At 43.3% G+C, this 26,227-nt stretch overlaps 1 protein-coding gene across 1 annotated transcript; it reads right to left on the bottom strand.

The window, feature by feature from the left end:
* Positions 1 to 254: 254 nt before the first annotated feature.
* Positions 255 to 25,404, bottom strand: LOC142759065 (cytochrome P450 2K1-like). Its single transcript, XM_075860901.1, has 9 exons — positions 25,169 to 25,404; positions 24,872 to 25,034; positions 22,548 to 22,697; positions 21,684 to 21,844; positions 20,720 to 20,893; positions 16,609 to 16,750; positions 15,147 to 15,331; positions 3,776 to 3,917; positions 255 to 836 (listed from the first exon to the last, which is right to left on the bottom strand). The coding sequence occupies exons 1-9, from the start codon at positions 25,352 to 25,354 to the stop codon at positions 655 to 657; spliced, it is 1,485 nt and encodes a 494-aa protein (XP_075717016.1). The 5' UTR covers positions 25,355 to 25,404; the 3' UTR covers positions 255 to 654.
* Positions 25,405 to 26,227: the final 823 nt, after the last annotated feature.

The raw sequence follows: 26,227 nt of genomic DNA, 5'->3' as shown, positions 1-26,227 counted from the left end.
ATAAGGTACATGTAACTCCATTTTGGGGATTTAATGTAAAAACTTCATGTTTTCAATGTATGTGCTCGCTGCCATGTGCTTGTGTTCTTCAGAAGATGGCGATCTTTCTAGTTAATTCAACACAGTTATTATAATAAAAGGAACAAATAATTTACCAGGTTCAAGACTGACAGCAATTCTTGACATTTACTTCCTGCAGAATCAGGTAAGAAAATAAATAAATAATAAAAAAAAAATGTTTGAAACACATACAATTGAAGAAATTAATATTTATTATTTTGAAAAAAAAATCACAAATCATCGAACAGATCCCTCGAAAAATTAGTATGACTTATTACAGTCTCCAAAAGGTGATGTGGTACATCCCCCTTTCCCAGAAGCCAGGTAGTGACAAGAGCCTTATCTGTATATATGGAGTATAGTGAAACTATACTGACTTATCTATGCCCCTAGCAGTACAACCGAGCTGTTACTAACTAGCTCTCTAATTATAATGAGAACCACAGCTGCAGGAGGAGCCCTGTTTATTTACCTGTGGTTCATCCATACAAGTACTTTCATGATGTAGATTTGGTAATGTAAATGATAATCTAAAATAATTGCAAACATTTATATTGTAAATGCAGGTCCATTGCGAAACCCTGCAGATTTATTTTAAAAGCGAGTCACAGCGCAAATCATCTGCGGTTTTGGTGCATTTGTTAATCCAACAACAGACGACAGGTCCACATCAGTGACTCCCGGGGGGAGACAGAAGGTGAATTTCTGTAATAGGCTTGTAAAAAAGACAAAGAGCTCCATTCTTGCAAGTGTCTCTCCAGCACAGGCTCTCCGACCTATAATGAAATATGACAAGAGTTGTATCATAGACCAGAAATTTGAATACAGTAAAATTCCAATGATCTTGAATCCTAGGAATCACTAAGGTGCAGGATAATAAAAAATGATGGACCATCAGATGTCTTTATACCTACTGTACTTAACTCTTACTAGGAAATAGCTCCACAGGCCACTCTTTGTGGTAGGGTCCACATATTTAAGTGTTCCCATGTTAAATGGCTCCAAAGCTTCTACTATGAAGTTAAAATGATTGAAGGAAAATGGGGCACACAATCAAATGAAATATAATATCCTAAGAGGCCCACTCTCAGCTCTAAGAATAGAAAAACATTATGCACCCTGTGGATTAACTCTACCACCTCCCTACAAAAAACAGTCAGGTGTCCACGTGATCACAGCATATGTTTGAAATCCATTGTATCCTCTGGGCACCAGGGACACCTACATCAGCCCTCAACTCCATGCTCTGCAGTATTTGAAAGGTCTGGTTGACTGCAATTATTTCTGTTGCACAAACTACGCTGTACTACATTACAGGAGATTAGTTTAGTCAGTGATGCCACCACATCTTCCCAATTCTCTTCGAAATGGGGCCTTCATAACACTCCCATTAGATGGCTTAATTGGGTCCCCTAGATGTTTAGCCAGCATCAACCCATATAACATGGATATGAGCCCATTTTATGTAGTAAATTGAAATCTTGGTCTAATATCTACAAAAACAATTATTCCAAACTCGACTACTTGGGCCTGAAGAGTGTCAGCTGAAAAACTTTAGTCATGTTGGCTAGTCCAAACTCTTTCTGGACCTGTTGAAAGGTTTTAATCACTCCTTCCGTATTTAATTGGAAAATATACTTAATCCTTAGTTGTTCCCACCCTTTAAAACCTTCAAATTGACAGCATTCCCACAAATAAGAATTTGTTTATATAGGCATAAACTTTGAGCAGCCCGAAATACCTAACATCTTTTGCATTCCTACCACACAAGTAAGATGGCGGGCCTTCCTTTAGCTTCTCTCCAAACCCTATGAGCTTTCAGTGCCTCCAATAGCAGGGTACCCCGAGCCAAATAGTGAACAATTTTCTCACTTGCGTCCCACTTGAGTCTCAGTGGTCAAGAGACTTCCACCCCCTAAAGTGCTGGAACTGTGCTGCCACATAATATATCCAGGCATTTGGCAAAGCCAATACCCCTTCTCTTTAGGCAGCTGTAGTTTTTGCCATTTAAATCCTGGGACCCTACGCTTCCAATATAGTTACCTAAACAAGCCATGTATCCAGGCAGCCAAATAAGGGGAACTCCGCAGGGCATAGAGCATCATTGTCATTTTAATCAGGTTGGCAAAACCAAGAGGGCAGTATTATCTATACGTCAAGTTTGCTAATAATCTTGAACTAGTAAAGGTTGACTATCAAGGCCATATAATCCTTCAATGATTTAGTCAGTTTGATGCCTATGTTTTTATTTTCAGACACACAAGGGACAGTTCTCTGCCACAGCTGTAAGAGAAGGATATAGCAGGAAAAGGGAAGACTTTGTCCAATTGATGGACAGCACAGCAAATCTAACAATTTGCTCTATGAAGTTCATAACAACAGGCAAAGATTTATCAACTTGCCCCAAAAATGTAAAGAGGTCGTCAATACCTCAAAACCTGTCAGCGGTTCCATACCATTAACAACCAATCTGACATCAGTTTAGGATAATTTGGAAAGCTTTAGAGCACCTATAGATGAGGACCCTGGAAGATATGGAACCTTGAAAAATGTGGACCTCACTGCTGGGGATGCCTTGTAGACCCACCATCATGGACCTTAAGTGGTGGACTTCCAGGTAAACTCCTTTTTAATCCAGCATCAGGCTATTTTTATGCATATGTGGATCCTCAGGCGCTGGTCTAGAAAACTTTTGCTTTATATGTTCTGTGCAGTTTTCTGTTGTAAAGATTTTGTAACTTTAACAACTGGGCAATGGATAACAAGTTATGGTGAATTTCTAGAAAATTACCAATTATCCCCAAAACCCCTCTCCAAAGCCTCATGGGACATGGTGAAATGTGGTCATGTTACTCTATCCCCCGTATATTTGTCGTTCTTGTGTCATCATTGGAGACCTTTCAAACTGAAGAGTAGAAAAGACCTGGGTGATGGTTCAGCATCTTTATCTTATAGACTGGCACCGAGGTGGTCCCAAAAGTGTTGTATTATTGTAATTTTACTATGACATATGCCATATTTATACTGCCATACAAAAAAACGGAGTACAAAGTCATATATATATATAAAAGTATAACAATTATATTGACATAAAGGTTAGACAAACGGTTAAAAATGGTATCAAAACACAGAAGACTCTATAAAAGTTCAAATGTACATCACAGGATAAGCGAACCTATGCCATAGACAAAATATACTGTAATCTCCATATTAGGGGTATAGGTAGTGCAGTAATCTAAGAGTGGTGATGTCCTATCCAAAAGTGCAAGTGCATAAAGTTTGGACAATATAGTCCATGTAAGGAAAAGGGAAAGCCAGTGATATCAAAAATGAAACAGCACCTTACACATCTCAATGGTCCTAGCAGCCTGCATGACATGTAGATTACTGCACTACCTATACCCCTAACATGGAGATTACAGTATATTTTGTCTATGGCATAGGTTAGCTTATCCTGTCATGTACATGTGAACTTTTATAGAGTCTTCTGTGTTTTGATACCATTTTTAACCGTTTGTCTAACCTTTATGTCAATAAAATTGTTATGCTTCTATATATATGGCTTTGTACTCTGTTTTTTTGTATGGCATTAATTTTGGAGTGGCCCCATTGTTATGAAAGGGAAGGTGTCCTCTGTGGACATATCTTAGCCCGTTATCGCACTGTTCTAGGAGTTTATATATGTGTAATGCCATATTTATACTGTTATACTTACCCGCAGAGAATGGCATGAAGGCATCTTTCTGTATGAAGTTTCCCTTGGAGTCAAGAAAATGATTCGGATAGAACTCTTCAGGTTTCTCAAACTGTGTTATGTCTTTCAATACTGAGGTCAATAATGGGATAATATAGGTCCCCTAGGGATAAAGAATAGAATTTATGAAATAGCATATGACAATGAGGTCTCTATTTATACATCACACCAGATATTTTTGTTATTCTGAAGCAGATAATTTTCTTACTCAAAGAAAAACTGATGTAGCAGAGCTGAATTTGACATTGAACCGTTATGATTAGAGATGAGCGAACTTATGAAAAGTTCGGTTCGGCTGGTTCGCCGAATTTCATGAAAAAGTTCGATTCGGACCGAACTAGTTCTGACCGAACCTGTAATACAAGAAAGCCCCTAAAAATCATGTATAACACTGTTTAAAAGCCCTAGAAGCTCTGTATAACACTCTTAGGTCACCCATGAGCGTATCCAAGTACTTTTGAGCTGTCTTTAAGGCAAAGTTAGTGTCAAAGATACGCCAACATGTATGGCTATAGGAAAACGGATGGGACACGGTGATAACTAACAGAAACCACTGCACTTGTGCATGTTGTATGCTTAATGCATTGTTAAAAAAGGTACAAAAATTAACAATTTTTGGTGGCAGATGCCTGCCAGGGTTCATACATATAAGGTGATAAAAGAAGAAGCAATGGCTTTTGACAAGCCCTCAAAAAATTTACCCTTTATGGTGGCAGATGCCTGCCGGGGTTCTTCCATACATGGATGTAAAAGCAACAAGCAATGGTTTTTCACAAGCCCTCCAAAAATTTACCCTTTTTTATTGGCAGATGCCTGCCGGGGTTCATCCATACATGGATGTAAAAGCAACAAGCAATGGCTTTTTACAAGCCCTCCAGGCCTGCTTGTAGCAGACGGCAGTGGAGGTGTATTGGTGGTAGTAGAGGCAGCCAACGGACAGCAAGTGTGGTGGTGGTAGTAGTAGTAGCAGCAGCACATTAAAAGACACTGGACAGTCACAGGACAAAGCCCTGTGGTAGGGCAGGCCTGCTTGTAGCAGACGGCAGTGGAGGTGTATTGGTGGTAGTAGAGGTAGCCAACGGACAGCAAGGGTGGTAGTAGTAGTAGTAGTAGTAGTAGTAGCAGCACATTAAAAGAGACTGGACAGTCACAGGACAAAGCCCTGTGGTGGGGCAGGCCTCAGGCCTACTTGTAGCAGACGGCAGTGGAGGTGTATTGGTGGTAGTAGAGGTAGCCAACGGACAGCAAGGGTGGTGGTAGTAGTAGTAGCAGCACATTAAAAGAGACTGGACAGTCACAGGAGGACAAAGCCCTGTGGTGGGGCAGGCCTCAGGCCTGCTTGTAGCAGACGGCAGTGGAGGTGTATTGGTGGTAGTAGAGGTAGCCAACGGACAGCAAGGGTGGTGGTAGTAGTAGTAGCAGCACATTAAAAGAGACTGGACAGTCACAGGAGGACAAAGCCCTGTGGTGGGGCAGGCCTCAGGCCTGCTTGTAGCAGACGGCAGTGGAGGTGTATTGGTGGTAGTAGAGGTAGCCAACGGACAGCAAGGGTGGTGGTAGTAGTAGTAGTAGTAGTAGCAGCACATTAAAAGAGACTGGACAGTCACAGGACAAAGCCCTGTGGTGGGGCAAGCCTCAGGTCTGCTTGTAGCAGACGGCAGTGGAGGTGTATTGGTGGTAGTAGAGGTAGCCAACGGACAGCAAGGGTGGTAGTAGTAGTAGTAGTAGTAGTAGTAGCAGCACATTAAAAGAGACTGGACAGTCACAGGAAAAAGCCCTGTGGTGGGGCAGGCCTCAGGCCTGCTTGTAGCAGACGGCAGTGGAGGTGTATTGGCGGTAGTAGAGGTAGCCAACGGACAGCAAGGGTGGTAGTAGTAGTAGTAGTAGCAGCACATTAAAAGAGACTGGACAGTCAAAGGACAAAGCCCTGTGGTGGGACAGCCCTGGGGGTGGATTGGTGGTAGAAGTAGTAGCAGCATTAAAAAAAGAGCGGACAGGACAGAATCCCGTAGTAGCAGGCGGCAGTAGCAGGCGGCAGCAGCAGCAGCAGCAATGTCAGATCTAATCAGTGGCATCAGGCACAGGGGTTTTAAAATCCTCACCGATCCACGCTTGATTCATTTTCAGAAAAGTGAGATTTTCCAAGCTGTTGGCGGACAATCTTGTTCGCTTAGGGGTGACGAAGCCCCCTGCCGCGCTGAATACCCTCTCTGACACTACACTGGAGGGTGGACAAGACAGTACACCCATGGCAAACTGGGCCAGTTCTTGCCAATGATCCAATCTGCTGACCCAGAAGTCCATGGGGTCTGGGATCAGCATTTCTGACAGAGAAAGGGCACAGTCCAGGTACGAGTGAACCTGGTTGTTTAGGTGCTGGACCTGGTGATGGTGAACATCCCTTTGGTGACTACGATGTGTGTCAGGTCGGGGTATTGGATGTAAAAATGTTGTCATCATATTTTCCAAACTGAATTGGCTGCTACTGCTGCTCCTGCCGCTACTGCCGCCTATTGCAGAGGTAGCTCTGCCAGAGGCGGTGGAAGGATGAGACAGTGGGGAGCGGAGAGTGGCCCCCCGGTCAGACATGCTTGCAACAGGTGTTTGCCATTTGAAAGCCGTGACAAGCTGGCTGCATAGCTTCTCTCGATAATAAGCCAATTTTGCCTCCCTCTCGGAAGGCGCAAAAAACTCCCCCATTCTGGCTTTATACCGAGGGTCTAAAAGTGTGGCTATCCAGTACTCATCTCTTTGCTTCATGCTAACAATACGACAGTCAGCGTGCAAGTAACGAAGCATACAGCTCGCCATCCTGGCCAGCGTTTCAGAGGGCCCGGTTGGTTCCATCTCCGCCCCATACTGCCATGGTTGTCCATCATCAAGGTCGTCGTCAGACTCGTCATCACCATTACTGTCATGTTGTCTCCTATCCCTTCCTGTGATTCCATCTCCAAATCCAGCTCCTCTTCAGGTCCTGTTTCCTCATCCTCATCCTCCTCCTCCTCCTCAACATCCATAGCCAGATGTGATCCTTCCTCCATCCTTTGCTGAATCATCGCTGTGAGCGTTTGCTCCATAATGAATATCAGCAGCATAACATCGTTCATTCCGCTAGCGTCTTGGCTCACAAATCGTGTGGCCTCTTCAAAGGGCCTCAAAAAGCGACATGCGTCTCTAACCAGCTGCCAGTGCCTGAGCTCGAAATTACACTGGCTCCAAACGCTGCCCGTCTGCTGCATCAGGAAATTATTCACGGCTTTCCGCTGTTCGTGCAGACGGTCCAACATGTGCAGGGTGGAATTCCAGCGTGTTGGAACGTCGCAAATCAGATTGTTTTAACGCTGCAAGTCCAGGAGGGCGTGCTTAAATGCATACGAACGTCTAAAGCGAACGCAAACCCTCCTGGACATGGCCAGCACACCCTTCAAACCAACATATGACTTTAAGAAGCGTGTTATGACCAGATTGATCACATGTGCCATGCAAGGAGCGTGTGTCAGGTGACCTAGACGCAGTGCAGCCACAATGTTCTTCCCGTTATCAGAGACAACATTGCCCAGTGTGAGTTTCAGAGGAGACAGCCAGCGTGTGATTTCCTCCTTGATGCAGAGCAGCAGCTCCTGCTCTGTGTGGCTTTTCTCGCCCAGGCTCAGCAGGTGTAAGACAGCGTTGTGGCGCTTCACCTTGCACCTATGAAAAGAGGAGGGAGGAGGAGTGGAAGATACGCTGTGTCCTGTCGGGGACGGGAAGACCTCCATTGGGGAGGGCAAGGAGGAGGAGGAGGAGTAGGATGAGGAGGATGGTAGGCGCCTTGTGTCCGGAGTTGAAAGAGAAAGATACAAGCGTGGAGGTGGTAATGCCTGGCATTGCTGCGGTGGTGCATCGGACTGCAAAATATTGACCCAGTGGGCGGTGAATGACATGTACTGTCCCTGCCCATAGTTGCTGCTCCACGTGTCGACGGTGGCATGTACCCTGCTGCACACGGATAATTGCAAGGACTGGCCCACCTTTTCCTCCACGTGCTTGTGCAAGACAGGGACAGCTGTTTTGGAGAAGTAGTGGCGGCTAGGTATTCGCCAACTAGGCTGAGCGCACGCCATCAATTGCTTGAAGCCGGCGGAGTCGACCAGGTAGTACGGCAGCGACTGCACCACCAACAACTTAGCCAGGTGTGAATTAAGCCGCACGACAAGTGGATGACTGGGTATATATTGTTGCTTATTGGACTACTATTCCGTAATGGATAACTGACGGGACGTAGGAGGAGCACTAGATGACAGTGATGATGATGATGACAACGACATGGTGGATAAGGCCTGGCTACTATTTAGATGACAGGGACTCGGAGCAGCAACAGCAGTGGCAAAGGGTTCTTCATTAGATGTACATGATGGTGGGGCATGTCGATTGTCCCACATGGCCTTGTGATGCCGCTCCATGTGTTTACGTAGAGCGGTAGTTCCTACATTGCTGCCCTGCCCACGCCTTACTTTCTGCTTGCAGATTCGGCACTGTGCCATGTTTTCGTCCTCCAGGCAGGTACATAAAAATTGCCACACGGCAGAGTACCGTAAAGAGGTAGTACCACGTCCACCACTACCACCCGAGCTTGCCCCTTGTCTGGCAGGCTTTTTTCGGGAGCCTACACCAGTAGCATCAGTGTCGCCATCACCGGCTCCTGAGCTGACCCTACCGCTGCAACGTTTTGCAGATTGACTTCTGCCCCTACCTCGGCTTGGCTGTTTATCACTGCCAGTGCCGCCACTACTACCCTCCTCCTCTGACGCCGTCATTACCTCGTCACCTGGTTCCCACGTCCTGTCTAAAACAACATCATCATAGCCCTCCTCATCATCCCCGCCACTTCTGTCACTGTGTTGTGAATGTGATGTGACATCATGGCGGGCTCCATGCCCCCCCTCTAAACTGCGTCTACCACCACGGCTACCACCAACACCCCCACTACCACAGCTATGCATCTCGGACACCGCATCCACCTCCACCACCGCCGCAACACACTCCGTTGGCTGACTCGCGGAAAACAAATCATCATCACTATGTTGTTCAGTATCTTCCTTCGCACCCGAGGAGATGTCTCTTAGGACTTTCAGGAATGATGGCTTCCCGCTAGGAAGGGGGAGTGAAGACATAGATGATGGAATGGAAACGCTAGAACTACCCATATTACTACTGTCACTGTGCCAAGGAACTGTAGAGGATCTGGAATCCAACGAAACCTGGCTTGCAGCCAGATCGTCAGAGTCTTCCTGCTAAGATGACCGCGAGCCAGCCAACCAGTCCACAATGGCCATATTGTCTAAAGTAACCTGCCCACCGGAGGAGATGGACAAGTCTGGCTTGCTGATACTGCTACTGTCAGGGATCATTACTATGTATATTGTTTGAAAAATATTATCCTCACACATATGTATATACATTTCAGTTCTTTGTGTAATATACTTATATTTATAACAAGTTCTTTGTTCATGTCGGACACACCTATAGAAGACACCGCCCCCTGGAATGCAAGAAGAGTGAGTCTGAGAAACTGGTGGGGGCTTGGGCACTCCCACATCTCTGGGGAGGAGGCATGTGTCTCTTTCTGTGTTTCTTTGTTCTGAATAAAAAGTTTTCAGTCTTCCTCCTGTCTGAGAGAGGGAAGCTGTGTACCAAACATATTTGGCTGGTTTACTTCTTCCAGGCATGCCTTCAGCTTTCAATTTACAGAGGTGGTTATTCGGTGTGAAATACGGACTTGACATTTGGCGCCCGAACGTGGGGCCTCACTCGAGGAAATATCAAAATCCGGACAATCGACAATCACAGGGTGAAACAGAGGATTCAAAGTTGCCCACTGAAGGAATTTGATCACCTCCGCAATAACACGGTAAGCAAATTGATTTTATAAATCTTCGTCTTATCTGTGTTAGTGGACAGTCTTGTGGCGATCTGTAGAACCCTTTTGTTAATTTCCTGGATTATCTGAGGCGACAGAGGTAATATTTTCCGCTGTGAGGTAAAAAAACCTGTGAGACCTTAGTCGCGCCCGACTAACCATCCTCTGGGTAATTAGGGACTAGATAGAAAATACGCGGACACAATATAGATGTGTGATAAGTCGTGGATAGTATTATAACCTGTCCTATACGCGGGCACGCGGGATGCAATGCACTGATAAGACGTGTGATAAGACGTGAGACAGGTGCACGCGGGGTGCAATGAAAAACACTGATAAGTCGTGTGATAAGGCATACGTGGGGTGTATAAACTGATTGAAAAAACACTGATAAGTCGTGTGATAAGGCATATGCGGGGTGTATAAACTGATAGAAAAAACACTGATAAGTCGTGTGATAAGGCATACGCGGGGTGTATGAACTGAAAAAAAAACAACCTGTTAAGTTGTGTGATAAGTCATGGGTAATATATATATATATATATATATATATATATATATTAACCAGGTCAGAGAGTTATAGACCGAAAATTGTTATATAAATTACGTGTATAATATAGACTGTTAGAATGGATGGTTTATGGTCCATATTCAAATCATCAGGATCACCCGATCCTATTCATGATTTGGTGAAGTGAATGGAAGTTAGGAATAAGAAAGGTATTGTATGTTATATGTATTAGAAAACACAAGACCAGTCGACGCCCGGTAATGGTGTCCGTACCTCATGTTGAGTGTGTCCTCATTGTGGGTGGGAAACCACCCCCCCTTCACAGCTGCGCAATGTGTTTCCAATGGGAGAGGCTGCCCCCCACCACCCACCCCTGATGTGGCCACGCCCGGCCCAACCAAATCAGTATGAAATAATCGCCTTGTTAATTTTGTCATTTGTAGTGTTTTTTTTCTATTTTTAGGTTCCATGCTAGACGCTGTTCACTGATGAAGCAACACATCATCATAATATAGAGATGGTGGCCGACAGATTAGACTGTTACAGATTATGTGTTTGATGTTTTGAACGTAGATAATTCCTATACAATGGTGTGATGAATGATTGCAGATACGTATGTTGTTTTGCCGGCATTGAAAGTGTTAAGATTGTGAGACTAGACGCTGTTAGAAGCCGTGAGTGTGTGACCCCCCCTCCCTTCCTCCCCCCTGTAGTATGCTGTGTTTGGGAGGAGGAGGGGGGGCTGACTGGGTGCAGTCTGCAGGGCTGATGAGACAAAGGGATTTCAATATGCACTGCTGAAAGATATATATCAGTAATGTCTACAAACCTAAATAAATTTCTCCTCTTTGCGCATGCGCTGTTGTTTATAAAAGTTACGATATTTATGTGTTATGATGTGATCAGATTTCATGTGTTTTGATGTTAATTCAGATGTATTAAACTATAGATTCTGTGAGACACGGGGTTTTGAAAATGTATGTGCCCCCCACCGTTCCCTATTTTTATATGCAGTTTATTGGTTTGCAGTAATTAATGTTATCAGATATAATATTTTCTGTTTTATTGAATAACTAACTACAATTGTTTTGTTTTTGATTTCACACATGAGTTATGTCATTGTAAAGATAAAATGTATTTTCGTCAGGAAAAAGTCATTTTTGTTTCAGGCTGTTGTACATTACAGGGGGTTAAATTAGTGCCCGACTTTGTTATGTTGAGATGTAGTTTTGAACTCTGCTACATTACTTTCGCAGAGTCCACAAAGGGGGGAATGGTGAAGGGGCTGATCAGGTACAATTTTGGTTTGTTTTGAATGAATTAATTTGGTTTCAGGAGATCTAAAAATGTGTAAGAGACCTCAATGAGTAATCTAGATTAAATGTGTATGAGAGTAACCTAAATGTTGAGGTTTTTCTGTGTAGATGGTTCCAGATCTTTCCAGAACAGTAAATATGGCAGTAAAGAAGGGAGGAAACCTCCAGCTCACCAGTTTAATGAGTCTCCGGACTCTCCGCTCGGATCCCCGCTACGGCTAGCGGTACACAATAGAAGAAAACAGGAGAAATGATCCAGCGCTGAGTCGTAATTTAGGTTAAAAAGGAAGCAGTATTCCCACCTTTATTGGGGTATTAAGATTAAAATTGAAGGGAGACGCAGTCCCAAGACAAGTGTTGATAGTAGGCGGTTTGCCCTGGCCTACGCGTTTCAAGCACGTACTGTGCTCTTAATCATGGCAAAGAGATGTGAGCTGTGTACCAAACATATTTGGCTGGTTTACTTCTTCCAGGCATGCCTTCAGCTTTAAATTTACAGAGGTGGTTATTCGGTGTGAAATACGGACTTGACACTACTACTACCAGCACCAGCAGGCACATGGCTGCTGCTACTAGTGGAACTGGGCATATGTCTTGTGCCACAAATGCTGGTACTGGGTCTGGCACCAACAGATCCAACATTTGGACTGCAAGAGGACATGGCATGGGTGTTTTTTCCTCTACCCCGTCCTTTCACAACCTTTTTTTTACCATACATTTCATTGCTGTGCTGGAGTGCAGCAAGTTGAATCAAAACCCCGGGGATGAGCCCCTTCTAAAAGCTTATTCACACACTGGCTTGGCAAATGGCAATGAATGAGAATTTCTATCAGCCACGCCACGGTGCACTCAGGGAATGCTGGGCGTTGTAGTACTACAAAGGCTGCCTGTATTGCAAGTTGGATTGTTATGTTAACGGAGATGAGCCCCTTCTAAAAGCTTATTCACACACTGGCTTTTCAAATGGCAATGAATGAGAATTTCTATCAGCCACGCCGCAGTGCACTCAGGGAATGCTGCGCATTGTAGTACTACAAAGGCTGCCTGTATTGCAAGTTGGATTGTTATGTTAACGGGGATGAGCCCCTTCTAAAAGCTAATTCACACACTGGCTTGGCAAATGGCAATGAATGAGAATTTCTATCAGCCACTGTGCACTCAGGGAATGCTGGGCGTTGTAGTACTACAAAGGCTGCCTGTATTGCAAGTTGGATTGTTAGGTTAACCCATGCAACGGGGATGAGCCCCTTATAAAAGCTTATTCACACACTGGCTTGGCAAATGGAGAATTTGTATTGCAATTTGGATGTTGATTGTTGAGAGTAGAGTAGACTCCCGCTGTAGTGGATGAGCCCCTTCGATTGCTGGATTCCTGGCTTTTAGATTCCTAAAGCTTTCCCTAACTGCACAGAGATGCTATCCCTACAGCTCCTGTCTGTAAAATGGCCGCTGAGCTCCGTGCATAGACTTTTATTGCAGGCTTGATCCCGCCCCTATGCTGCCTCCCGATTGGCTGGGAGAGCCGTTTGTAAGGCATTTTGGGGTAGCCTGATGTCAGGTGATATTGTGAAATCCTCCATTTTGCATCTAACATGTGGCAGGCGCCAAAATGTAGCCGGGTTCGGTCAAAACGGGTTCGGCCGAACCCGGTGAAGTTCGGATTCCCTGCGAACCGAATTTTTCCCGATGTTCGGACCGAAACCGGGTTCGGTTGTCCCGGTTCGCTCATTTCTAGTTATGATCACTCAATAGGTTTCCTTGCAGTCTTAAAAAGAATCATATTATGATTTCACAATGAATTGTGTAAAACTACAAACTCGGCTCTCCTGCATATGTGTAAAGCCTCATGCATGTGGCAAGGCCTGTACGGTGGAAGACAGTGGCTACAGGTCTGTATTATGGATCACTACACTTGCCGTCATATGGTGTTTCCATGTAGGACCAGACTTACGTTGGATGGTGCCGTGTGCAGTACCTTCTGTAGGTGTCCCACACACATATGGTGTGCAGTCATGCAGACTTGATGCAGTATACTTAAATAACATTACCATACAGTGCCTTATATAAGTGCCATATCGTATAATGCCTAAATAATAGTGCCATAAGTTGTCTATAGAGTTGCCTAAATAACAATACTATAGAGTGCTGCCATCAGAAAAAATACTGCAAAAATAATTTACTGTACCATGGCTAAGTAGCAGTGCCGCACAATATGCATACCGCCATATAGTGCTCAAATAATACCAACATACGAAGACCAATTAACAAATTCAAGTATGCTATACAATTCCCATTAAGATCTGTAGTGGTCTCAAGCCATGGGTGCCAGGCCATCTGTGACACCCCTTCAGCAAGAGCAGCTGATGTGCCCTGTGTGACGGTGCCCTGTCTCTGTGAGGTACTGTATTATCCCCTAGGAGCAATGCTTCTAGGGGAGAATACCGCCATTTTTAGACATGCAATAAGACATGCCACTTTTGAAATCGGAGGTACACGAAGCTATAATATGGGCCCTTAGCAGTCTAATACAGATTTGTGCTGGCCATGTGCATTGGGCGGAGACGATGGAACCGCCTCTATATGCCAGAATAAAGAGCTGCTCTGTAATACAAGGCATATGATTCAGCGCTCCACAATCAAATGCCCTGCTTTCATTACATTCATTATTCATTGTTATAATGAACTATGACATTATTATGAAATCTATCTTACTATCTTACCATGTTAGTTTTTTGTACAGTATATTTTGAGCATAAGTTTTCGCTTAAAATCACTTTTATGATGCAAAGTTGCACGAAGGTGGTTGTGACAAAATTATTGATTTGTGCTTTTACAAACAGTACATTGTGATTTCTGAAAAACGTTCGATTGTGGTTGTACAGTAGCTGTTTGAGGTATTTAATCTATTTTTTTATTAAATTAGCATTTTTGTGAGCACATGCTCTTGATGTAAACACGTGTGGTATGTACTAAAAAATTATAATTTATGCCTTAAAGTTGGATGAAGGTGGTCATGGCTGTAAACTATAAAGTAAGACTATTGCCAGCTTTAAAGGGGTTGTCCAGGCACGACCAGTGGGGGTCCGACACCCGGACCCCGTATCGATGAGCTGCTCTGGTTGCCTTCGAGCACCGGATGTCCATGCCCGAAGCAGATGTCTCCGGTCACATTCAAGTTCTGCAGCACGGCCGCTATGCAGTGGTCGGAGCCATCTGCTTCGAGCTCCAAATACTGAATACCTGCAAAACACCCGGCACCCGGGGGCAGCTGGAGCAGCTTATCGTTCCGGGGTCCGGGTGTCGGACCCCAACCGATCATATATTGATGACCTGTCCTGTGGATAGGTCATCAGTAGTCCGTGCCTGGACAACCCCTTTAAGGGAACATGAAGAGGTTGGAGTTAGGTAATGAACGGTTGGCATATGGTCAAATTGGAAAATATCACTACAAATTGCCCCGGTCTTATAATCAAACACACTGCATCATCCGCTATGGGGTCACGTTGAGAAGTATCTGCTGATCATATAATTTGCAGGGGCAGTTAACATTGATGTGATTAATAATACTATGGCAAAATAATTGCACAGTTCATACAATTTACTTACTTTTGGAATAAAATATCCTTTAAAGGTCACGTCTATGGTTGTTTCATGGCCCAAGTTGAGAGGGACAATGTCAGAGAACCTCTGGATTTCATGTATTACTGCATTTGTGAAGGGCATTTGCCCTCGGTGCAGGTACATGGGCTGTGCAAATCCAACAACTCTTGAAATCTCCCCTTGAACCTTTTCTAAGTAAGATAAAAACAATCCAGCAATAAGTCAAGATGTTCCCATAGTCCTCCTTGGGGACTTTTTTAAATACACTGGACTGAAAGTTACTGCATAACTGACTGAGGGTCCTTGTCATCATAGGGTCGTTGTGTCGGTTCAAATCACATCAATGTTCACATCCTGTTTGGCTTGAGTTATAGTAGTTGTATGTGTATATGTAAGGACATTGATGGGTGTCACGACGTGGGGTGTGGACCCACTGGGCCGTACCGCATAGCGGGATAGAAGCTGGCCAAACAGGTACAGAGCAATGTCTATAGTCCCGAAAGGGTACCTGAGGCAATGTAGACAGTAGCGGTGGATACAGACTAAGATGAAGCAATGACAGCAGACAGACACCCGGCGGGGTGTGACACAATAGATGCAGTGGAAGACACAACATTACTCCAACTCTTGAAGGCACAGAGGCACTGTAGCATGGGATACAGGTTACAGGCAGCAGGAACAGGTAACACAGGGAACTGGAAAACACTAGGAACTTTAGGTAACACAACAACGCTCAGGCAAAGATCAAGAGGGCAGAGCCCCTTTTATAGTCCAGCAACATTGTGGGCTAATTACAGATATTCTGCAACTGTGCACGCACTGGCCCTTTAAGGCCGTGCACACGCGGGCAGGCGCGCCCTGCGGGAGACAGTGTCTGAACCGAGACGTGAGTGCCGGCGTCTCTCAGGAGGGAGATGCCGCCGACAACTCACTCGTCCATGGCCGCGGCCGTCAGAGGGTAAGTCAGAACGACGGTCCGAGGCCATAGACGTTACAATGGGGATGGGGATTTTGGGTCCCATTTTTGGCCTGTAAATTCCAGCACACTTGCTTATACAGTATGTGCATTATTATTATTATTATTATTATTATTATTATTATTATTATTATTTATTCTTTAGTTTTTTTTTGCATATATGTGTGGACATTGATACAGATGGTGATTTGTTTTTGTTTTTTTAAGGACTACTAAAGAATGGAGAATGTAGTGTTGTCAAAGAGATACAGTAGGTGTGCTGAAACTTAAAGAACATCTGTTTGTGTACCATTTCTTACTTTTTTTTTTTTTTTAGCATTTTGAATCGTAATAACCCTACAATAATGGAGTTGGTTCAACTAAAGTCCTGACGAAAACCTCAAGCTAATTACATTGATGGCCTCACATGTTTAGTCAGACGCAAGAAATAACATATTGTGATAACACCAAGAGTTTATCTAAATGACAATCTCATCTCTGCTCCACTTGTACCTTGGAGTTTTGGATATTTTATCATCAGTAGAAGACCCCAGTGCAGTGTGGTGGACGTTGTCTCCATTCCGGCTGAAAACAAATTTCTTACAACTCTTGTTAGATTCCCATCGTGAAAATATGATTGAGGGTTTCCTGCTTCCTGTACAATAAATCAGTATATAAAGTGAACAATCAGCAAGTTTTTTCACCTTACAATATTCTTATAGTATATACTGGGTCTGTTTATACTTGTTATACTCCCAGTTGAAACCAGATCCTTAGGGGGAGTTCACACGGGGATGTCTTGAGGAGTTTTTTGGCGCGGACACCGCGCCGCAAAACGCCCCAAAGAACGGCCAAAAATGCCTCCCATTGATTACAATGGGAGGCGGAGGCGTTTTTCTTCCGCGAGCTGAAAAAACGGCTCGCAGGAGAAAGAAGGGATATGCCCCATCTTCGGGCGTTTACGCCTCTGACCTCCCATTGACATCGATGGGAGACAGAGAAAGCGTATTTCGCTGCGTTTTATGCCCGCGGCGCTCAATGGCCGCCCGGGGGCGAATAATGCAGCGAAAATCGACGGAATTTTGAGGCAGATTTTCCGCCTGCAAAAAAACCTCTGTGTGAACCCAGCCTAAGTGTTAACCGTTAAAGTGGTTGTCTCATCCACACAACCCCTGTGTATAGGTCTTATTAGAGCATATATTGAGCCAGGACAGACAGCCGCCATGAGATTAAGTTGTGTTCAGTGTGTTCTATGTAGGGGGTCCAAAAATATACAGATAGGGTATTTAGATTGTGAGTCCCACTGAGGACAGTGAGAGAGGACAACTTCTGTACAGAGCTGCCGAATATGTTGGCAGTTTGTAAGTAAATATAGTACTTGGAAAATAAACCTTAATGGGATTTTCTGAGTTATTAAAAAAATGGCCACTGTAGGAGAGATGCAAAAAAAACAAAAAACAAAGGGCCATTGCTCAACTCACGGATCCCTGTCATTCGAGCGCCGCCACTTCCGTTTTCCTCCGCCGCTGTGTGTTGACATAACTGCAGTGATGCTATGCTTTGTATACCCACATGATCGCTGCAGCCAATCACTGGTCTCAGTGGGTATATGGCATAGGATCGCTGAGATCAGAGCTTGTCTGCAGTACTCATAGATTTGAGTCTATTAAGGGATCCGGGAACACGGGCAACAATAGGACATGTCCTATTTTTTCATGGGCTGTTCACAAGGTCCGTTAAAAAAATGGCAGTGTGAATAGCCCCATAGATGTCACACGGCTGATTATCCCTTTCATGTGTATAAGCCCTAAATCTTTGTTAGAAAAATGGATCTCCGACTGTGTAAAAGGGGGTGTTGTAATAGCGAGTTCATTGGCTCATGTCGCCCACTACTACTACCTCCTTTATATCAGGGTCACTAGGGTTATGCCTAGTTCACCTACCGTTTTCCTATACTAACGTTAGTCTAATTGCTTTTGCTACTCAGTAAGGGAATACGATTGGAAATAAGTAAAGGTAATATTTATTAATACAAACAGTAATCACTATTACATATAAAATACACCAAACACAGTAAATAATCACTGTATAGTATCAGTATATCCCAATACACATAATAATTTAATATGTATTGAGTACAATGACACTACACGGCACAGTATAAACAAGGTATACAATCCTAATCTATACCACCACACACTTACCTAAAAATACATATATACAGTACGTTGTGTTGCAATACATACACACTCACTATTTCTGTTCTATTAACTCCCTCCTAATTATAACTGTCCCTGTACACTAAGGATTAACAAGAGAGGTGAAGGCTAAAGGGTTACCAGGGGATAATCAGTTAAAGGGTCAACAATGGGAATGTGCAGGCAGGTGTGAAAGGGTTAACCAGGGATGTGTAACTAGGGAAATGTGCAGGCAGGTAAGGGGTTAACTATGGGATGTGCAGGTAGGTGGGAAAGGGTTAATGTGTAGGGCTAGGATAGGGGTGAAAGGGTAGCTCGTTGTATAGGGGAGAAGGGGTCAAGCGTAGCTGGTTGGTGTAGGTAAGCGTCCGTAGCTGGGAAGCAGAAGGCAGGAGCGGTGATCCGGTCGTTGGTGGAGGAAGACAGGACCCAGCTGCTCCTTGTCGGTGGAGTGGTGATGGAAGTAGGCTGCTCTTGGTACAGGGAGGCAGGGCACAGCTACTGAGCGTACCGATGCAGCGCTATTTAAACCCTGCTGGTACACTCGTAGCGGCAAGTGGCGCTCGCCCTTGGCTAACATGGGTCACGCGGTGATCTAACGTCACCGGCCGACTCATGAGTGCGAGAGCTCTGCCGCGCACGCGTGAAGTTTAAAATGGAGACAGGAGGTCAAAGCAGTATCTCCTGTCTCCATCAGTTCCAAGCGAAGCAGGACAATATCTAATTCTCCTGCTTTGCTTGTGTAAACGTTACTCATGACAAGGGCTGCTATAAAGATAAACTATTAAATTAATCCACATAGATTGTTGTACCTAAAAACGACATGATGACAAAAGGTAGAGATTCACTTTAATGTAAATAAAAAATTTGGAGAATGTACAATACATTGTGATGTATAGATAACTTGGTCAAAGCTTCTCCAAAATGGCCGGTCTTGTTGGGTAGTTTCTGGTATGAAGTGGTTAGTACCTACCAGAAATGCTCCAAGAAAGAACAATCGGTGAACCAGCGACAGGATCATGGGCGCCCAAGATGCATTCTTGCTTGTGGGGAGAGAATGCTAGCCCGTCAGGTCCGATCCCACAGATTCACGGATTGCTGAAAAAGTTACGGCTGACTATGATAAAAAGTTGTAAGTACACACAAGGCATAGTAGTTTGCTGCGTTTGGGTCTGCCTAGCTGTCCATGTCCGAAAGTGCCTAGAATTGGCATGTGAGCAACAGGCCATTAAGCAATGGAAGAAGGTGGTCTTTTGGTAAAAAAAGTCACAATTTACAGGAATTAAGAGATCTGCGGCTAACGTCTGGGTGCCAGATACAACAGGACACCTTCAGATATCTTGTGGAGTCCATGCTGCGAGGGATCAGGGCTCTATTGGTGGCACAAAGGAGCCAAACAGAATTATAGGCAGGTGGTTTTAATGTTATGGTGGTTTATATATTGTATACATACTGGGCACATCTATGCTTCTACTTTGGATTAATGGCCACATCTATAGCTAAGCACTAAAGAACCAAAGGTGGCCATGCACATTAAATAACTGTCCACCGAACATTTGATCAGTAATTTGTCCCGAATCCCCCCATGCTCCGCCAAGTGTGCATGTTTACTTCAATGGGGTGTGGGGAAGAGAGGTGTGGCAGTGTTTAATCTCCTGTGGGAACAGAGGATCAGGCATGTTGAAATCACCAACCTTGCCCCATCCTTCCTTCTCTGCCATCTGCCATCAGGGGAGAATCGACTGGCCCCCATGTAAATAGGCACCTTAAGGCTAAGACAAATAACTATGGGTTCTGTGCAGCATCGGACTGGGGTTCCTTGGGCCCACCAGAGGAGATGATTTTGAGGGCCTACCCTCCATCTATATAGTACATGTCCACTTTTAATTTCATCATAGTCCTTGTTGTTATCATTGTACACACCGGACATATCATTAATAAGGTGTAATAGGTAATCTGTAAATCAACTCATGAGAAATAGACCCTTGTGGCAAGTGATTGGCTCCAAAGTCCCCTCCAAATGGGGTTGTCGTCTGTTGTGTCTTTGAGGCCCATTATTGTGTTAGAGCCTGGGCCCCCGTAGGATCCTTTGGTTCTCTGGTGGTCCAGTCCAACACTGCTGCGTTGACTGTTTGGTAATATCTTATATATAATATGGATGAATCATATCAGATTGGGCCTCAATGAATGACAACTTGGTGGGGCTGTTCTGTATATTATATATGAATAACTGTGAAATTGAATGTTCCTTGACATCTCTAAAACAATATAGTTTGTCCTCAATTTTAGTATGTTTAGATGCCACCATAAGAGTGATGATGACAATCTCACCCGACACGATAAAATAGACATCTACACTTTTACAGAAAACATGCATCTTATTTTGACCACCATATAACATTCAGAATACACAAAACTTACAGTACCTCTTTTTGTCTTACGAGGAATACATCAATTAAACTTCTTTGATCATTTTTATCCAAGTTCTTCAGATGTTCTACAAATGTTCTTCTAATAAAGTCACTTAATTGTTCTACATTTTTAACAATGGTTTTGTGACTACCGGGGAAAAACCAGAGGAACGGGAATATGTTAGAGAGCTGTTAAAAGAACAAAAATAGATGGTGATAAGTAACATTTAATATTTTTCTCCCCTTAGTGATATGAAGCCAATTTGCTCAACAAGAGACGGAATATAAGTTAATTTGATAGATGTTTTGTTTTTTAAAAAATGTATTAAATAATTGGTCAAATTTGAGTCTATAAACAGCAGGTTTTATCTTTTCTAATATTTTGGATCTTTGATCAAACGATCTATTTCTTCAATAGAGAATTTTTTTTCAAATTATTATTTTTTATTCCTTCTACGGCTTTATTATAAAGTAATCAATATAACCCTTAAGTGTCCTTCCCTTCTAACTCATGAAGTCTCCATGATGAAATATATGAATTTCCATTTGTATATAGGTCAGCTAATAATCGTTTATTGAAAGGTTTTTCAAATTAGTAATATACATTGTTTTTAATTCATTTCCAAGATCTCTGTGAATAAAAATATTCTTGTATTCTCTTCTCAACTGAAGGGGAAATGTGTTGCTACAAGAAGTTGAATTCGCTAGAGACTTCAGGAGCTTGATCCTTGACGACCAGCCCATCGCTGGAGTGAATTTGTTTTGAGAAGGGGTTTTCCAGTTGTGCAACCCCTTTAAGAGTCTCATAAAAAACTCATCATCTGCATTATAAAATTCAGAAAACCTTTTCACCATTGATTCTCTGAAATGGGAACTATTTAGATTCTCTACAAATGTCTAACCTGGCAAATTATTCCTCCATTTCAAATCATCTTCATCAATGTCAAAAAAATACACAATAGGATTTTAGTAATATTACCGCAACCATTGGATTTCCCAAAAGTCTAACGTTCTCATTTGTCAGATCGAACAGTTTCCTAAATTGGGGATCATCGTAGTCCATTCGATACCCAAGTAAAATTGCCACAATTATATTTGCCACTGAAGCATTCAAGATTAGAGAGTTGTCAAATGGTTTCCCTACAAAGACAGTAATGAACAAAAATTAATAAGAAGAAGTGGAAGGTTTTATATTGTATCCGAGGCATAACGTGAAGCTCCCGGGCCCCAATTGTAGTTCTATAACAGGGCCCCCAACTAACATGTGCCATTTATATTGCTAGTGTCTTCATATGTGGTATAGGGACTTTTTGGGTCCCTTCATGTATTGGCGCCCCAGTGTAACTTCTACCTCTGCACCCCCTTTAACTATTCCCCAGTATTATAAAATCAAATTAACCCAAAAACAATAAGGTAATGGTCAAAAAATAATATATTAGTTTATGCTAAACAATTAATACTTTGCACCCAGTTCCTTTACACTTCTCTTTCATCTAACCCTCAGTATTTTTAGGGTGTTTGGCCCAAAAACCAATGCATTAGGTGTCCTGGCAATCATTATGTAAAGGGGTTTTCCCATCTTAGACATTTACAAATGTCAGATAGATGCAGGTCTCACCTCTAATCCCGACCACCTCTCCTGAATATCAGCCTAAATGTGGTGTCCAGCGGCTGCTGCACCAGGCGGGGATGGGGTTCAGAGAACCCTCGTTTTCAAGATAGGTTCAGGTCCCAGAGCTGGGGCCCGTGTCTACGAGATATTTATAGTATATCCTGTGGATATGCCATAAATGTCAAAAATGGGAATAACCCTGTTTATAGTATTAGTAACCGCATACTATACCTTTAAAGGATGCAAAATATTTAGTCAAGTGGGCACATTCATCAGTAACTTTCTCTTCTATGGTACTTTTTCCCATGCCAAAATCCCGTAACGTGGTTATCGTAAATCTTCTCATGGTCTGCCAATTTTCGCCACGTGAAAAAACAAGTCCTGAAACATTGAAAACATTAATATTTTTTTAGCGTACTGAAGATTTTTTTAAATGGGTTTTCCTGGATGGGCTATTCTACCATGCACGGTGACAGCCCCTTCATTGTGCTGATCAACAGTTTATAACTAGAAGACACCAGATTAGAGTACTAGACTTCCGGACTGGGGTAATCTACCCTATACAAATCTCCTCTTCCTTTATAACCAGATAATACAGACAATCCAATTACAAATCTTTTTAATTGTCTCCGTCGGGTCATATACTGTTGGGATCCACAATATCACAATGTTGCTAAAATTTTGTGCAGATTTGACCGTAGTGTCAGCCAGTTTTGATAGGAACACCAACCAGTAGATGTTTAAATGAGGAGTTAGGAGGGTGCAATGGGATTTTCAGGATTATAATATGTGATTATTTACTTCTGCATTATGGTTCAAGACCTGAAGCTCAAGAAATTATTGGACTGTTAAGACTGGGCAGGTCAGCTTACAATAAGCAGGAGCATAGCTAAGGGGGCTGATGGGGGGGGGGCTCAAGTCCTGAGTGCTAGGGGGTCGCCAAGAAGCTACTCTGCCTTGACAAGGGTATGTAGATATAGGGTTACGTGTGAAGCTGGCCCTTCCCCTAACTAGCCTCTAGCCTAGCTTACCCAACTAGAGACGAAACACAGTTCCAGATAGCGTACAATATGGTGTCATGTAAGCAGCAGTGGTGACTATGATACAGAGGGAGATGAAAGTCACTTAACACAACAAAACCCATCTAAAAGTTTATTTCCCCCATGTATTCATCGCGTTAAGTGTCAAGCTAAAGACTGCTACATCTGTACACCTATTGTGTCACTGTCAAGTCTCAGTATAGGAGCGTAGACCGAATATGTGACTATTGGATTTGGCTAGGGCTAAACTGGGGGACAGAGTATAAGGAAATTTGCCATCTACACATTAGTACGGCCTTTACAGAGGTATGGATATTGCACGGCATCCCCGGAGTAGTCTCCAATAGTAACTATCAAATAATAAACTGGTTCACAAATGAACAGGAGCGAAGGGACCTTATTGCTTCTGCCCATTATAAGGCAGCACTGAGCAGATTAAATAATCAGAGGTGATCAGTCACAGGAAAACCACTGATCAGCTGACCCAGGTCTGTCCCTTTAAGTTGTAGCAGAGCTTGTGCACAGCATTATGAAGAGACTGGCGGCAGCAAGACCAGGAGTGGGACATCGGCCGCTGAGCAATGCATAGAAGCTGGCGTTCTGCTATACTGTACATTGATCCATTGACATCAATACAAGATTAACCCCTTCCTGAATGGCCAAGTATGGCATTAGGAGCAGGTACTATTATGGTATGTGGATGTTATCAACAGTTGTTGGCTCTCTTTTACATAACTCCAATGATAACCGTTTAAGCCCTTAGATGCCATGGTAAATAGTGACACCTAAATGGTCTTACAGAGGGAGGGGATACCCCCTGTAAGCCCATCGGCGCTTCTGTTCTGCAATAACAGCGGGGGGTGGGGGGGAATGGATTGCCTTGGCACCTGGTGCCTAACATATATGTACATGTACAGGAGTATTGTCATTTATTATGAAAGTAATCAAAGAATTACAAGTTCAGGTCCCCTATTGGTACTAATAATAAATAAATGTATTTATATATATATGTGTAAAATAATAAAACGTAAAGTAAAAAATATCTTTAATGACACTAAATAAATTACACAGGGTGTATGACATTTAAAAATGCAGTTCTGTAATTGCAGTTTTTTGTTCACCCCCATTTCTTTAGAGAAAAAAGGAATAATGGTTTATCAATAAGTTCGGCGAAATGCAAAATGATGCCAAAAAGGGACAACAATCCCTCATACAGCTACATCAATGGGAAAAGAAAAAAAACATATTAAAAAAAGTAATAAAACATATGAAAACTATACATATTTGGTATCGCTGTTCTCGTAACGACCCGTAGAATAAATATAACATGTCATTTATACCGCACGGTGAACAGAGTCTGTATTAGTATAGGGGGCCCTGATCTGGGGTCTGCATTCATTTTGGGGTGTGCTGGAGGGGGTCATATGCAGATGTCGTAGATTGCGGGTATGTACTGTTTTTTTCTTCATAATCAATGTAATCCTCCAGAGTATTAATAAAACCAAAAATACTCACCCATTCCTTTGTCTATATTCTTAAATATTTGAACAACTCCTCTTTCTCCAAACTCTTCAGCATGATTGACAAGAGCATCTTTCACCGTCTCATATCCGGCTAGGACCACCATTTTTTTCGTACCCATTTGAACACTAAACACCGAGCCGTATTTCTTTGCAAGCTTGAATATAATATTTAAAAAATATACTTAAAAAATAAATAATAATGCACTTTTTTTCTTTACTTTTAGTCATATTTATATATACAGTACGGATTTCTACAATGTCTTTTATTGAGATGATGAATTGTCCTTACCTCTAGATAAGTCCGTTGAGGCTTCTTTAAATCCAAGAGATGCAAATTTCCAATTAGTGGGCAACATCTGGGTCCAGGAGGAAAATTTTTGACCTGATTATTATTGAAAATTTTTAAGACGTTCAAGATAAATAAAAGAGTCAAAACCAACACGAAAAAAGTGCTTAAATAGAACCCAAAATCCATTGCTGTGACCAGTGCAGATCCCAGACTTCTGTCTGGCACATGAAGTGTAGTACCTATTACTTATTCTAACCTTTGATCTCCACCTGAGGGAACAGGCTGTCCAAAAATATTTACAAGCAGTGAATTGGAATAAATACTAACTGGGGAATTATTAAAGGCACAGTGTCATAAGAATTATTATGGATTATAGATATAGGTCCTAGCCCTGGCTGGTCCTTTCCCCCATTCAATTATACTACTATAATGGGGGCCCCACTTGTGTCCTTGTTATGGGGCCCCATGTGTTCTTGTATACCCCTGAATAATGGATTTAGATTCCTTTCAAGTTTAATAAAGTAGTGAGCAGGTCGGAGGAGTACATACAAATCATAGCGCCCCATACGAAAACTCAGAATGGGCTCTATTCCCCCCACTCAGAGCTCTGTCCCATCTGCTACCCATTTCTTACAGTTAGGTGTAACTAAACGTTTGACAAACTTCTGACATGTCATAGTGACATGTCAGAAGTTTTGATTGGTCAGGGTCCGAGCACTGAGACCCCCACCAATTGCTAAAACAAAGTGCCAGAAGCGTGTAAGGGTGTACCTGTACTTACCTGCATACGGGGGCCAACGCAGGGACACGGGCTTGTCTGCGGCTCCGGAGCGGAGGAGCGTCTTGGGCGTCATGGCGACAGCCGCGCTGCCAACAGCCATGACGCATGCGCCCCAGCGGTGAAGCAGGGCGAAGTCTCGCGATGCTGGGACTTGGACGGAGGAGGAGGACCGGATGAGGAGGGAAGGATAGGAGGTGGGCGGAAGTGCAGGAGAACGGCGGGAGAGCGATAGAGGAGGAAGGAGGAGAGGGAGCAGGAGAGTGACGAGCAGTGTGGCT

Source organism: Rhinoderma darwinii, chromosome 4, assembly GCF_050947455.1.
Source record: "Rhinoderma darwinii isolate aRhiDar2 chromosome 4, aRhiDar2.hap1, whole genome shotgun sequence".
In the NCBI taxonomy this organism is placed as follows: domain Eukaryota; kingdom Metazoa; phylum Chordata; class Amphibia; order Anura; family Rhinodermatidae; genus Rhinoderma; species Rhinoderma darwinii.
Note: the sequence above shows the minus strand (reverse complement) of the source record. Positions and strands in the feature narration are given on the sequence as shown.

What these genes read in the sequence shown, in the direction of transcription:
- LOC142759065 (XM_075860901.1), bottom strand. Translation starts at nt 25,354, where the DNA reads ATGGATTTTGGGTTCTATTTAAGCACTTTTTTCGTGTTGGTTTTGACT. An exon ending in TGGGAAATCCAATGGTTGCG is followed by an intron (nt 20,894 to 21,683) that starts GTAATATTACTA and finishes TTCTTTTAACAG; the next exon opens with CTCTCTAACATATTCCCGTT. An exon ending in AAAATATCCAAAACTCCAAG is followed by an intron (nt 15,332 to 16,608) that starts GTACAAGTGGAG and finishes TATCTTACTTAG; the next exon opens with AAAAGGTTCAAGGGGAGATT.